Below are 15,731 nucleotides of genomic sequence, written 5' to 3' on the forward strand. Positions count from 1 at the left end.
TTTGATGCACAAACGTGATGTACCTATGGGTGTGTGTGTGTGTGTGTGTGTGTGTGTGTGATGTACCTATGGGTGTGTGTGTGATGTACCTATGGGGGTGTGTGTGTGTGTGTGTGTGTGTGTGTGTGATGTACCTATGGGTGTGTGTGTGATGTACCTATGGGGGTGTGTGTGTGTGTGTGTGTGTGTGTGTGTGATGTACCTATGGGTGTGTGTGTGATGTACCTATGGGGGTGTGTGTGTGTGTGTGTGTGTGTGTGTGTGATGTACCTATGGGTGTGTGTGTGATGTACCTATGGGGGTGTGTGTGTGTGTGTGTGTGTGTGTGTGTGATGTACCTATGGGTGTGTGTGTGATGTACCTATGGGGGTGTGTGTGTGTGTGTGTGTGTGTCTTTACCCTGCTCAAATGTTGCTTCTGTTTCACTTTCTTGTCTCCCTGTGTGGTTCTGAATACATATATGTTAGATCTTTTCATTATGTGCCAAATGTGTCTTAGGCTCTTTTCTATGTTTTTCCAATCTTTTTTTTTCCCCTCCAGTTTTAGCCTGGATATTTTCTGATGTGTTTTCCTGTCCTCTTTTCAGTTGTATCTAATCTACTGCTAAACCTACCTATTGAGTTCTTTTTTTTTTTTGGCAGCTGACTGCTATGGGGATCTAAACCCTTGACTTTGGGCTGCACTCTAGCCAACTGAGCTAACTAGCCAGCTCTGAGTTCTTAATTTTATATTTTATTTCCATTTTTCACTTTTAGAATTCTCATTTGATTTCTTTTATTGTATCCAGTTCTCTGCTAAAATTCTCCATTTTGTAATCTAGTTTCCTGAACATCCTAGTAACATTTATTTTAAAATCTGTGTCAGATAACTCCAAAGTCTACAGGTCTTTTACAGGCCCATTTTATCTTGTCTTATTTTTTTTATTTCGGTTTTGGTTAGTGTATTAGTCTGTTTCTGTTGCTTATGACAAAATACCTGAAACTGAGTGAATTACAAAGAAAACAAAATTTATTGCTTACTGTTTTGGAGGCTGGGAAGTCCAAAGTCCAGGTAACGCATCTGGTGAGGTTAGCGTAATGTCTTCAAAGGTCATCCATATGGTAGCATGTGTCAGAATATCCTTCCTTTTTAAGGCTTAATAATATTCCATTGTGTGACTATAGCACATTTTATCTATTCATCTAGTGGTGGACATGCATGTTATTTCCTCCTTTTAGCTATTGTGACTAGTGAACATTGGTGTATAGGTATCTATTTGAGTTCCTGCTCTCAATTCCTTTGGGTATAGACAGGAGTGAAATTTCTGGATCACAGGGTAACTATGTTAAGCTTTTTGAGGGACTTCCATACAGTTTTCCACAGCAGCCGCATCATTTTACATTTCCATTAGCGATGCATGAGGGTTCTAATTTTGCTGCATCCTCACTGATACTTGTTACTTTCCATTTTAAAAAAAATAATAGGCATCCTAATAGGTGACAAGTGGTATCTCATGGTTTTGCTTTGCATTTTCCTAAGGGCTAGGGATGTTTAGTATCTTTTCATGTGCTTATTGGCCATTTGGCCTTTCTTTGAAGAAAGGTCTGTTGAAATCCTTTGCCCATTTTTTTTTCTTGTCTTTTTCTTTTTCTGGTGGCTGGCTTATACGAGGATCTGAACCCTTAATCTTGGTGGTGTCAGCACCACACTCTACTGAGGTGAGCTAACCAGCCGGCCTTTCTGGCCTTTTTTTTTTTTAAAGATGACCGGTAAGGGGATCTCAACCCTTGGCTTGGTGTTGTCAGTACCATGCTCAGCCAGTGAGCAAACCGGCCATCCCTATATGGGATCCGAACCCGCGGCCTTGGTGTTATCAGCACCGCACTCTACCGAGTGAGCCACGGGCCGGCCCTCTGGCCTTTTTTTAATGGGGTTGTTTGTTATTTTGTTGTTGAATTATGGGAGCTCTTCTATGTTCTGGATATGAATCCCTTATCAGATAAATGCTTTGCAAATATTTTCCCCCATTTCATGGTTTGTATTTTCACTTTTGATAGTGTCCTTTGATGCACAAACGTTTTTAATTAATTAATTTTTAATAGATGACAGTAAGGGGTCTTAACCCTTGACTTGGTATTGTCAGCACCCCGCTCTCCCAAGTGAGCTAACTGGCCACCCCTATATAGGGATCCGAACTTGTGGCCTTGGTGTTATCAGCACCACACTCTCCCAAGTGAGCCATGGGCCGGCCCTCAAAAGTTTTTAATTTTGATGAAATCCAATTTATTTGTTTTTTTCTCTTGTTGCCTGTGCTTTTGATGTCATATCCAAGAAATCATTGCCAAATCCAATGTCATGAAATGTTTCCCCTACATATTTTTTTTTGGTGGCTGGCCAGTATGGGGATCTGAACCCTTTACTTTGGTGTTTCCCCTACATTTTCTAAGACTTTTATAGTTTTAGCTGTCACATTTATATCTTTGATCCATTTTGAGTTACTTTTTTATATGGTAAAGTATGTGGATATCCATTTTTCTTTTTTTTTTTTTTTTAAAGATGACCAGTAGGGGGATCTTAACCCTTGACTTGGTGTTGTCAGCACAATGCTCACCCAGTGAGCTAACCAGCCATCCCTACATGGGATCCGAACCCATGGCCTTGGTGTTATCAGCACCGCACTCTCCCAGTGAGCCATGGGGCTGGCTCTGGATATCCATGTTTTAAGCACCATTTGTTGAAGAAAGAGACTGTCCTTTCTTATTAAATGGTCTTGGCAGCCTTGTTGAAAACCAATTGACAATATTTGTGAAGGTTTGTTTCTGGGCTCTCTTTTTCTATTCCATGGGCCTATAGATCTGTCTTTATGCCAGTACCACACTGTCTTGATTACTGTAGCTTTGAAGTAAGTTTTGAAGTTGGGAAGTGTGAATCCTCCAACTTTGTTCTTTATTTTCAAGGTTGTTTTGTCTATTCACAGTCCCTTGAAACTCCATATATATTTTAGGATGTGTTTTTCTCCCATCCCAGTACTAACCAGGCTAGACCCTGCTTAGGTTCGGAGATGAGATGAGATCAGCAGATTCAGGATGGTATGGCTGTAAGCAAGATATGTTTTCCTATTTCTGTAAAAAACTGTTGGGATTTTGATAAGTATTACATTGAATCTGTAGATTGCTTTGGGTAGTATTGGTATCTTAACAATATTAAGTCTACAGGTGCATGAACAAGAGATGTCTTTTTGTTTATTTAGATCTTGTTTAGTTTTTCCTGGCAATGTTTTGTTGTTTTCAGTGTACAAGTATTGCTCTTCCTTAGTTAAGTTTATTCTTAAGCATTTTATTCTTTGAGGGTAAAAATGGAATTGTTTTCTCAATTTCCTTTTCTTTTTTTAAATTTCATTTTCTTGTTGTTTATTGCTAATGTATAGAAATACCACTAATTTTTGCATGTTAATTTTGTGTCCTGCAACTTTGCTAAATTTGTTTATTAGCTCTAACAGCTTTTTGTGTGGAATCATTAGGATTTTCTACATATAAAATCATGTTATCTGGGAACAGAGATAGTATTTACCTCTTCCTTTCCAATTTGGGTACCTTTTATCTCTTTTTTTTTGCCTAATTGCTCTGGCTAGAATTTTCAGTACTGTGTTAAATAGAGGTGATGAAAGTGGGCATCCTTGTCTTATTCCTAATCTTAGGGGAAAAGCTTTCAGTCATTCACCAATAAGTATGATGCGAGTTGTGGGTTTTTCATATACCACCCTTATCATGCTGAGGAAGTTCCCTTCTTTTTTTTCTTTTTGTCCTTTTTGAGACCAGCCGCACTGCGCTCAGCCAGTGAGCGCTGTGAGCGCACCAGTCATCCCTATATAGGATCCGAACCCGCGGCGGGAGCGCTGCTGTGCTCCCAGTGCCGCACTCTCCCGAGTGCGCCATGGGCTCGGCCCAGAAGTTCCCTTCTATTCCCAGTTTTATTTTATTTTCTCATGAGAGGGTGCTGAATTTTGTCAAATGCTTTTCCTGTATCAATTGAGATGATTGTGTAGGTTTTTTTTCCTTCATTTTATTGATGTGGTATATTACATTGATTGGTTTTCCTTTGTTGACCCACCCTTGTCGTCTGAGGATAAATCCCACCTGTTTATGGTTTATAATCCTTTTGATAGGCTGCTGGATTTGGTTTAGTAGTATTTCGTTTTTTTTTTTTTTTTTTTGGGGGGGTTAGAAATTTTTTAATTACAAGTTTAACTTTTTAATACATATGGAACTATTAATTTTACCTATTTCTTCTTAAATAAGCTTTAGTAATTTACATCTTTAACTTGTCCATTTCATCTATATTGTTGAATACACCATGCTCTAACCAACTGAGCTAACCGGCCAGCCCTGGTTTACTAGTATTTTGTGGAGGGTTTTTGCATCTATATTTATAAGGAATATTCACCTTTTCTTGTGGTGTCTATCTGGCTTTGGTATCAGGGTAATGTTGGCTTCATAAATAGTTGGGAAGTACTCCTTTCTCTTCAATTTTTTGGAAGAGTTTGAGAAGGATTGGTATTTGTCTTCAAGTATTTGACAGGATTCACCAGTACAGCCATCTGGTCTGGGCTTTTCTTTGTTGGAAGGTTTTTGAGTGCTGATTCAATCTCCTTACTTGTCATAGGTTTATTCAGAGTTTGTTTCCTCTTGAATCAGTTTTGCTAGTTTGTGTTTCTAGGAATTTGTCCGTTTCATCTAAGTTATCCAATATGTTGGCATACGATTGTCATAGTATTTTGTTATAATCTTTTTTTATTTCCATATAATTAGTAGTCGTATCTCCCCTTTAATTTTTGATTTTAGTAATTTGAGTCTTCTCTCTTTTTTTCCTAGCTAAAGTTTCCTCCATTTTGTTGATGTTTGAAAAGAATCAACTTTTGGTTTCTTATTTTTCTCTATTGTTTTTATGTTCTCTATTTTGTTTTCCTGTGGTCTAATCCTTATTTTATTCTTCCTTTTGCTGGCTTTGGGTTTAGTTTGCTCTTTTTCTAGTTCCTTACGGTGAACAGTTACATTATTAATTTGATTTTTTTTTTTTTTTTTAGCAGCTGACCAGTCTGGGGATCTGAACCCTTGACCTTGGTGTTACAGCGCCACACTCCCTTTCTTCTTTTAATGTAGGCATTTCCAGCTACAAAATTTCCTCTTAGTTCTGCTTTTGCTGTATCCCATAAGTTTTTTTGTGGGGGCGGGGAGGGCGGCTGGCTGGTACAGTGATCTGAACCCTTGACCTTGGTGGTGTAACACCACACTCTAATAAACTCACTTAAATGGACAGCCCTATTTGTTTTTTATATGTCTTATATGTTTCTTGGTCTTCAATTCCTCCATTACTGCCACTTTTATAGTGTACCATTATGATTCCCTTCTTTCCTTTTTCTCTCTTCCAAATACTAGCCAGGTCCAACCCTGCTTAGCTTCTGAGATCAGATGAGATCGGGTGTACTCAGAGTAGTATGGCCATAAAGCCTTCTTTCCTTTTTCTATATATTTTTTAGTTATTTTCTTAATGGGTACCTTGGAAGTTAGAATTAACATCTTAAACTTATAATAACCTAGTTTGAATAATACCAACTTAGTTTCAATAGTAAAACAAACACTATTCCTATATATCTCTGTCCCTTTTCCTTTACATTGTTATTATCACAGATTACATCTTCATACATTTGGTGCCCATTAACAAATTTATAATCATTGTTTTATTCATTTGCCTTTTAAATCATATGGGGGGAAATGAGGAATTAAAAGCCAAAAGTACAATAATACTGGCTTTAATATTTACCTATGTAGTTACCTTTACCCGTGTTCTTTATTTTTTCTTTTGGCTTGGAGTTACTGTCTGGTGTTCTTTCATTTCAGCCTGAAGGATTCCCTTTGGTATTTCCTTTATTTTTGGAGGGGTGGGGGATGGGGAGAGTCTGCTCCTGGTACAGGGATCCTAACCTGTGACCTTGGTGTTATCAGCACCACGCTCTTGAAGTGAGCTAAGCAGCCAGCCCCTTTGATATTTCTTGTAGAACATATCTATTGGTACCAAACTCCCTCAGCTTTTGTTTATCTAGAAATGTCTTCTTCATTACTCCTTCATTCTTGAAGGATAGTATTTCCGTCTATAGAATTCTTGGTTGACAGGTTTTTTTTCTTTCAGGACTTGGAATATGTCATCCCACTGCCATCAGCTGTAATCTTATTAAGGATTCTTTGTGTGTGATGAATCCTTTCTCTTACTGCTTTCAAGATTCTCTGTCTTTGAGTTTTGACATTTTGACTACAGTGAGTCTTAGTGTGGATTTCTTGGTGTGGATTGCTTGGAGTTTGTTGAGCTTCTTGGATGTATATATGTATATCTTTCATCAGATTTAGGATTTTTTTAGCCATTATTTCTTCAAATATTTTTTCTGCCTCTTCCTCTCTTCCCTTTCTGGGACTTTTAGGATTGTTATTTAACACACTTGATGATGTCCCACAGGTCCCTCAGGCTCTGTATATTTTTCTTCACTCTTTTCTCTTTTTGTTCCTCAGACTGGATAATTTCAGTTGCCTTATCGTCAAGTTCACTGGTCTTTTTTGCCTGCTCAAATATGCTGTTGAACCTCTCTAGTAAATTATCTTTTAGTTTTATTTTTTTTAAATTCTGTTCTTGGAGTTTTCAGCTCCAGAATTTCAGTCTGGTTCCTTTTTATAATTTCCGTCTGTTTATTTATATTCTCTTTTTGTTCATACATTGTTTTTCTGATTTCATTAGTTCTTTGTCTGTGGTTTCCTTTAGCTCTTTGAGCATATTTAGGGCAGTTGATTTAGTGTCTTTGACTAATAATTCTGATGTCTGTGCTTCCTCAGGGATGTTTTCTGTTAAATTGTTTTTTTTCCTGTGAATGGACCATACTTTCCTGTTACTTTGTATGCTTTGTAATTTTTTTGTGTGTGTGTGACTGGCCAGTATGGGGATCAGAATCCTTAAAATTTTGTAATTTTTTTATTGAGAACTGGACATTCTGAGTATTATAATGTAGTAACTCTGGAAATCAGATTCTCCATCCACTCAGGAATTGCTGACTTTACTCATCAAGGCTGCTGCCATCTGTTTGTGACTTACTCAAACTAATTTAGCTAAATGTGTATTCCTTGTTGGGTGTAGTCACTGAAATTTTTGTTCCATTATCTCTGTGGTCAGCTAGTGACCTGACAAAGATTTCCTTAATTGTATGGCTAAATAAAAACAAAATTAGTTGTATTAGTCCATTTTCTTTTGCTCATAACGGAGTACCTGAAATTGAGTAATGTATAAAGAAATGAAATTTATTCCTTACAGTTTTGGAGGCCAGAAAGTCCATGGTCCAGGGACACATCTGGTGAGAGCCTTCTTGGTGGAGAGTCCTGTAGAGAGGCAGGGTAGCACATAATAAGGGCTGGATAAGAGCACTTTAACAAGCTGACTTGTTTTCCTTAAAGGCACCAGTCTGTTCCCTGATAACCCATTAAACCATTAACACATTACTCCTTGAATGGATTAATCCATTCACAAGAGCATAGTCCTCATGATCCAATCACCTCTTAAAGGCTCCACCTTTTAAATATCATAATTAGATTTCCCACCCTCTTAACACTGTTACAATGGGGATCAAGTTTCCAACACATGAACTTTTGGTGGTCATGTTCAACCCACAGCACAGGTGTTTGTGCCTTTAATCTTCTGATAGATGCCTGTGGGGGAATCTGTTATAGCCAAGAGGGTTGAAATGCAGTCAGGTGTCTGTGCTGGTCCCTCTGTGATCCACTGTACTAACCAAAATGTGCAACCCCAAATTTTTGGATAGCAAGGTCCCCCACTGCCTGCCCTAACACCAGCCATCTACTCTAGGAACGTGGCCACTATCCCCACCACCACGGCAGGGTTGATGGAAGGGGGATCAAAGGCAATTGCACACATCAGTCTTCTACACAAGACCAGAAGCCTCTCCCTTCATCAAGCACTTCCATGGTTGTTATGAATATTCAGTCAGGATCCAGACTCCCAAAATAGTTGATCCTGGTCACTTTTTTCCAATTTACCAGTTGTTTTTTTGTGGAAGGACCAACCCTAGATTCCTTACACTGCCATTTTACTTGATATCTATGTCTGTTGATTTTTGCTAGATAGATTCCAGGTGTGATTTGTAATGTGTAGTTGCTCGCTCATCTTCAGTGAAGATTATTTCTTCTGAAGGAATTGCAAACAATCTAAGTTATGAATATGCTCTCAAAGAGGTTTTGTGTTTGTTTCTGTCAGGCACCACAGCAGTATTATTGGCCAGGTATAGTTTTTCTGCCAATTTCTTAGCTTAGGAATTCCTGTATTATACAGGACATCCTTTATCCACATTTGAGTGGACTTAGGGCTTCCAGTTTTTAGTTTTTCTTTTTTTTTCTACTTAGAGCCCTAGACAAGAGCAGCTTTATCTCTAGCTTGGTGGACTATTTTTCTAGTTTCTCTTTCTGGAGAGTCCTGCTTTAGGCAGGGATATCAAGTCCAATTCCCTACCCTTCAAGGGTCCAAGATTTCAGGAAAAGTCAAGCTCCTAGTCATTAGATCCTATTTCTGGATCTCTTAATCATCCCTTATGCTGTCATGGTATCAGATTGTACTCTTTCCGTTCTGGTTTTAGTTCCCTCTTCTTTTCTGGCATCTGGGGATTTACCTCTCTTTTTTTGCAAACTAGGGTAGAGTGTTTTAAAATGTGTGTATATCTATCATATGTTATCCGACATTTCTGGATGTTTATGGTGGGAGTAGGTTTACATTATTTCACTATGTTGCAGAAGCAAATGTCTTCTTATTTTCAGCGTAAGTTCTGTTGTAAAATAGTAAATGAGCTTATAGAAAATGGAATTTCATTCTTTTTCTTTTTTTTTCCTTTTTGTCTTTTTTCGTGACTGGCAACGGATCGCAACCCTCAGTGTCGCGCCCATACCAGACCGGGACCGGCAACGGGATCGCAACCCTCGGTGTTGCGCCCGCACCTCGCTCAGCCAGTGAGTGGTCGGTCTGTACGTGGGATCCGAACCCTCGGCGGGAGTGCCACTGTGCTCCCAAGCGGCGCACTGTAGCAGTGTGCCACCAGGCCAGCCCGGAATTTCTTTCTACTGAAGACTTCTAGGCCAGGGTAGTGAGGAGGAAGAGTTCGTTCAGAGGTGCCTTCCATGGTGGTCATCATGGTAGTTGTCACCACAAATTAATCTAGTCTAGTCCTACAGTGGGGGAAATGACTTGAAATCTTCTACTAGGAATAGAGGTGGAAGAGAAGCAGATAGACATGTTAGAACAAATCTCTGGGATTAGAGAACAAGATTTTTCAAAAGGGACAAATAGTTAAACTGCCTTTTTTTTTTTTTGGTGGTTGGCTTATATGGGGACCCAAACCTTTGACCTTCCCATAAAGTATTAAACTGTGGAGAAAAGTCATGTATGTGTATCTGAAAGAAACTAATCTGTGATTTTAGGTTTCTCTGAGACCCTCAGTTAGGAACCCTCTTAAAATCTTATATCTACAGGAGTTGGGGTTTGCTGTCTGTTTTCTTTTTTTTTTTGTTTTGTTTTGTTTTGTTTTTTCCTTTTTGTCTTTTTTTGTGTCCGGCAACGGATCGCACCCCTCAGTGTCGCGCCCGTACCGGACTGGGGACCGGCAACGGGATCGCAACCCTCGGTGTTGCCCCCACACCTCGCTCAGCCAGTGAGCAGGAACCGGTCTGTATGTGGGATCCGAACCCTCGGCGGGAGCGCCACAGTGCTCCCAAGCGGCGCACTGTAGCAGTGCGCCACCGGGCCGGCCCCTTGCTGTCTGTTTTCTTACTGTTACTGCATAAAGTCAGCATGACTAGGCCACTGGCAACAACAGAGATGGAGAGGGAAAAAAAGAAAGGACCAGAAAAGGCAGCCAGTTAGTACTGATGATGTGTAAGAGATAAGAGGAGATAAGACAAGCTTTTGATTATTTGTGTTGGACTTTGTTCCGCATAGCAGCATAGAACAAAAATCAGTCCCATGTCCTAGTGAGAGTCTCTTGCCCATCTTAAGGATGTATAGTAATTTCAGAGAAATTTCTTTCTGTTCCTGAGATTCAAACAATTTTACTCTGCTATTAGATCTCTAGGTTTTCCGGTAAATCATATTGCTGTTTATCTTTGTATCCCCAGAACTTATCCTGTTACCTGGCTTATAGTAGATGTGCAGAAAATGTTTGTGAAAATGATTTGTTTTCCGTTTTCAGGGCCATTTTCAAGTTTCATACAGGATATCATAAAAGCAAGTATCAATGATATATCTTTCTTTTCTAGCTCAGACCATGACCGGCTTCATACCTTGGTAACTGAACACTGTTTTCCGGTAGGTTCTCATCCTCTTTAGAACTGTAGGATGCCCGAGTGGGTAGATTCTAGAGATCACCTCTGGTTTTCCTTAAGAAGGATCACTTTTGAAAGTGCAGGAAGTTTAAGGTACAAGCTTAAGTTCCATTATTTTTAACTGAATGATAATGACTTGGTATTGACTCTGGTAAGAGTCATGGCAAATGAGGAAAGAGGAAGTCCCCACCAGGCAGTACTGAATCCATTAGGCCGCTCCTATGCATACCTACACTATAATGAAGGATTTAACAAGAGTTCATAAGGCTTATATTGGGTGGTAACAGGGGTGCTAGGGACTTTGGGGGAACCCCAAGAATGGGGACTTTGTGGTTCAGTAGAGGTTCAAGAATAAGAACTTCAGTTTCTATCAATTCAGCTTCAGTTTCTATCATCTCCTTCGGGACAAGTATAACTAATCTAGTCTTAGCAGTTTAGCCTTTATAAAATTTCCACCTTTCACTGCTAAAAGGTGAGAGGCGGAGAAAGAAACATATATGCAGTCAAGAAAAGAACATGCGATAATTAGCAGATTATGAAAGTGTACGAGAGGGATAATGATGTGCTGGGTATGTTGGCAGTTTAGAGCGTGGTTTTCATTGATTTGGAAAAGGGTCCTCGAGGAGGAAGGTGAGTTTTGAATTGTGATTTCGATGAAAAGAGAGTTGTGAGATGAGCTCAAGCAATAACTTAATCAAAGCTTGGGAAAGTGAGGGAGAAAATAGGCATGAGAGAGAATTTGGTGGGGAATGGCACCTGTTGTCTGTAGTATTGCTGAAGTGAGAGCAGGTGTGGCAGCACCAGCTTCCCTACAGGGAGGAAAAGCCCAGTTGAACTTGTTCTCCTCTTCCCTTAGGACATGGTCTGGGACCTCAAGTATAAGACCGTCCGCTGGACCTTCATGGAATCTTTAGAGCCACCCCAGGTGGTTCAGGTTCGCTGTTCAAGTCTGGTGAACGTGAGCAACATGTATGGCCAGGTCACCGTACGCATGCACACCCGGCAGGTAGAGGCACCAGTCTGCTTTCCTCTGAGCTTTTATTCACTCTCATGTTGGCCACCTACCTCTGCAATACTGGGTATAGCTGCCTTGGACTGTGAGTTCTAAGGAAAAGTTCGCCATGGTCTTCCTTGCTGTGTCACTGCAACTGTTAGCTCTACTAAGACACAGTATGAGATTATTGTCTCCTACTCTTCCTGGTCTTGACCCATCACCCCCATCTAAGAACCTCTAAGTGTAAAGTGTCAGCAGTTGATCAGTTAGTCCTAGATTCAGAATTCTGAGATAATTATTTTTCTACCCATTATAGTTTTTTGTTATTGTTGTTTCAAAGTGGTTAGGTGGCAAAACAAAACAAAACACACACATAGAGAAACAAGCCAGATTTGCTTTCATCCTTGCAGACTCTGGCCATCTATGACCGGTTTGGCCGGTTGATGTATGGACAGGAAGATGTGCCCAAGGATGTTCTGGAGTATGTTGTGTTTGAAAAGCACCTGACGAACCCCTATGGGAGCTGGAGAATGCATGGCAAGATCGTCCCCCCATGGGCACCCCCTAAGCAGCCCATCCTTAAGGTAAGACAGTGCATGGTTTAAGAGAGCTGGGGCAGTAGTTGTGACATCATAAGCCAGCTCTGTTGGGCTCCTCCTAGTGGAGAGAGGGGATGATGCAACACCAGGGAAGGAGACTTCCTGATGGGAGGGTGGAGGAGAAGAATGAAACTCTTCTGGGTAAGCCATGGGCTTGGTTGATAGGTAACTCAGCTTTCTGCTATTTCAGACGGTGATGATCCCTGGCCCCCAGCTGAAACCATGGGAAGACTATGAAGAAGCACAAGGAGAGGCCCATAAGCCTCAGCCAGCCTGATGGCAAAAATTGACCTGTGGGGTGCAGCATGGCTGATGAGACTGCTGGAAGCTGTGAAGTCATCCATCTCCATCATGCTGTAGAAAGGACTACCTTTGTTCACTCTGCTTAGGCCTTTTCAGCAGCCTCATCCTCAATAGCCATGGATTATGGCTGGGTGGTGTATGCACAGCCGTGAACCCTCTTCTTCTTTAAATTGTATGTCTAGATTCTGAGTCTAGATGAAAGGCAGTATGTTTCAGAGAACATCCGATGCCAGTTTTTCCCACAGCAGGGGCTGTGGGAGCAAACTGGCAGTATTCCCTTTCTCATCACAGGGCAGCGATCAAAAACACTATCGGGGTGCTGGACAAATTTTGGTGGGTTCTATACATTTTCCCTGGTTCAGGCTAGGGGAAGACCAGCCTTCAAATGGCAGAAGTGCAAGACGAGCCTAGCCATGAGTAATGTGACTCCCAGAAAATCCAGACTTGGGAAGAATAATTAGTGTTTATAAAATATGGTATCATTTAAGGGGTCTTTTCTCATGCACTGACTCACTGATGAATCGGCATTTGTATTTTATAGAAGAACATAAATCCAAAGAAATAATTTATCTCTCAGCCTCTGGATTGTGTTCTTAATAATCATTAATAAGCTGCATCCTGGTGTGACCCCAGGAAAAGTGGGAAGAGGCAGGGGCTGTGGAGGGGTTGATACATTTGGGAAATTCATGTGCAAGACTTGATTCCCTGGTTTCTTTTTTCTTTTTTTGGTGGCTGGCTGGTACAGGGATTCAGCCTTGGACCTTGGTGTTAACAGCACTACACTCTAACCAACTGAGCTACCGAGCTAGCCCTGGTTCCCTGATTTCTAGCATCTTCTAGGGATGGTGATGGTTCTTTTCAGCCCAGTATTGAGAAGGTGAATGAATGTACCAGAGTATGAACCTGTGTAGAGTAAAACCACCTAGCCTCTCCTTGTTCCTTAGTCCAGCTGGGCTGTCAGGAGAAGGATGTGGGATTTCACATGCTCATGTGTCCTTGGTCATCTGGGTGTGACAAGGGAAATCACTGTGTACCAGCAACAAGCTTAGTTTATGGTACCGTTGCTTTCATCAGTCCAATGTAGGATCCTCTTAAAAAACAGGACCTTTATTCTCATACTTTCTCTTTTTCAACCCTGAACTTTCTTTTAAGGAATCTGTCACTTAAAGTAAGGATTAATCTGTCCTGACCTTGTCCTGAGAGTAGAGTCCAAAGAAACTGGAATCAGGTCAAGAATAAATAAGAACACTTCAGTTTCTCTAAAGCTACCATCTCAGCAAAGCAGCAAACAGATCAGGTCTCACTGGGGAAAACTGGTGTTTTTACAGCAACTGTTGAGTGCTGACTGTGGAAACAGAGGTGTATATGCTTAGGACAGAGACAGCACTGGTGGGTTAATCCAAAGCAGCCACTCTCATGCAGTCTCAACCCTTTTGGATTAAACTGTACATCAGTTTGCAGCATTACTGCCCAAGAGAAGTTTGGTCACATTGTATTTGCCTGAGCCCCGGATTAAGGCAAAATGAGAAGAAAAGTGCTTTGAGCAGGATCCACAGCCGGGGAGCATGGAGGAAGGGGAGGTAGTCCTGGCAGGGTAGGAAAGCAAAGAAACCAAAAAAGCACACTTAGGGGGCTGAGCCTGTGGCGCACTCGGGAGAGTGCGGCGCTGGGAGCGCAGCAGCGCTCCCGCCGCGGGGTCGGATCCTATATAGGGATGGCCGCTGCACTCACTGGCTGAGCGCAGTGGGCCGGTCTCAAAAAAAAAAAAAAAGCACACTTGGGGGGCTGAGCCTGTGGCGCACTGGGGAGAGTGCGGCGCTGGGAGCGCAGCAGCGCTCCCGCCGCGGGGTCGGATCCTATATAGGGATGGCCGCTGCACTCACTGGCTGAGCGCAGTGGGCCGGTCTCAAAAAAAAAAAAAAAGCACACTTGGGGGGCTGAGCCTGTGGCGCACTGGGGAGAGTGCGGCGCTGGGAGCGCAGCAGCGCTCCCGCCGCGGGGTCGGATCCTATATAGGGATGGCCGCTGCACTCACTGGCTGAGCGCAGTGGGCCGGTCTCAAAAAAAAAAAAAAAAAAAAAGCACACTTAGTAGGCAAATGATGCATTGCTTTCTCTGTATATGCAAAAACAGTGCTTCAAATAAGCTATTTCATCCACTCCCCTGAATCTGTCTCGGGGGTATCTAGATAATCTGAAATAGCAGCTAAGCAATAGCTGCCACCAGGGAGCCAGAGGATAAGTGCAATTTTCATTTCCCCCTGGGATTCAATCCATCTGAGTAAATGGCCGCAGATGTGAAGGGTTGGCTAGAAGGACCATGCAGAGACCATCTGCAGTGTCAGGCACAGACCTGGGCACTGGCAGAGAATTAGCCAGACCCCCCGAGGGTCCTGAAGGCTGCAGTGTTGTTATCTTGGACTTTAGAGCAGATTTGTTCTTTCCTTATCTATCCTACTGTTTAAAAATGTTGAAAAAGAAAATCATTATGAATAAGCTAGAGCCAACTGATTATCTAGAAAAAGCATTCTTTATTCCCCCCGCCCCGCCAGTTTATTTCATGAGAGTGGGTATGAGAGCAACTTTGCAGTGAGGTCATTTTGGGGTGCACCGTTAGCAAAATCCATAGTGGCTTAGAAGCTGTGGGGTTAACTAGCCAGAGCCCAGAGCAACATCATGCTTCAGTTACTGCTCTAAAAGCCCAGGACAAAGGACCCAGGTGAGTGGGAGGGCCTAGGTATGGGAACGAGGGCATCTGGTCCCTGAAGGAGAGTAGGTTACTTCATTCCTCTGTTCCCTTTTGGAAATGGAGCACTTTGCTACTTTTTCTGTGAAGTCCGGTAACTGCCAAGAGTATTTACATGCAGATTCATTTTCTTCCCGTTGAGTATTTGGTTTCCTTGTTTTGTTTTTTTTCTTCCCATGAATATCTATACAATGCGTTTTTCTCCTTCCTCATTTCCCTCTGATAGTATCACTTAATTCCTGCACTCTGTTATCTAGTACTGCTTAGGCAAGGGTAGCCTGAACTGACTGATGAGAAAAGAACCTAGCTAAGAGAGAGCTTCCTAAGAAAGAAGGCTTTGTATTTCACGGTGCCCATTTCCCAGCCCACAGGCTTGTAACCTGCCCCATAGCACTATTTCTGAGGGCAGAGGCAATTAGCGTAAACAGTACCTCTTTTCTTTCTTGGGCTTCTCTAGGAAGGAGACTGATGTGGCCTCTTGTTACTGAGCAAGTAATTTGGAGTGATTCTCGCATCAGAACCAAAGATTCCCCTTGGCTCCAGTTGCATTGACATAAGAAAGGGGTCCCACTGATGACAGCACTGAAAGGCCAGGAGGAGAATGACCAGTGAGATGAGCTCTGGGGATGCAAGAGTTAGGGCAGGAAGAGGGGAGATCACCTAAAAAGCTAGCAAGAGGCATACAGAAGATGT

General features: G+C 41.8%; 1 protein-coding gene across 1 annotated transcript in view; it reads left to right on the forward strand.

Annotated features, from left to right (window-relative positions):
* Positions 1 to 12,862, forward strand: part of MRPL45 (mitochondrial ribosomal protein L45) — a 22,848-nt gene extending 9,986 nt beyond the window's left edge. Inside the window, exons 5-8 of the mRNA XM_008570975.1 lie at positions 10,332 to 10,380; positions 11,254 to 11,403; positions 11,802 to 11,975; positions 12,181 to 12,862. Of these exons, the coding sequence (XP_008569197.1) occupies positions 10,332 to 10,380; positions 11,254 to 11,403; positions 11,802 to 11,975; positions 12,181 to 12,267 (460 nt within the window). The 3' untranslated portion in view covers positions 12,268 to 12,862. The remainder of the gene's footprint in view (positions 1 to 10,331; positions 10,381 to 11,253; positions 11,404 to 11,801; positions 11,976 to 12,180) is intronic.
* Positions 12,863 to 15,731: the final 2,869 nt, after the last annotated feature.

This window comes from Galeopterus variegatus, unplaced genomic scaffold (genome assembly GCF_000696425.1).
Source record: "Galeopterus variegatus unplaced genomic scaffold, G_variegatus-3.0.2 Scaffold649, whole genome shotgun sequence".
Taxonomy (NCBI): domain Eukaryota; kingdom Metazoa; phylum Chordata; class Mammalia; order Dermoptera; family Cynocephalidae; genus Galeopterus; species Galeopterus variegatus.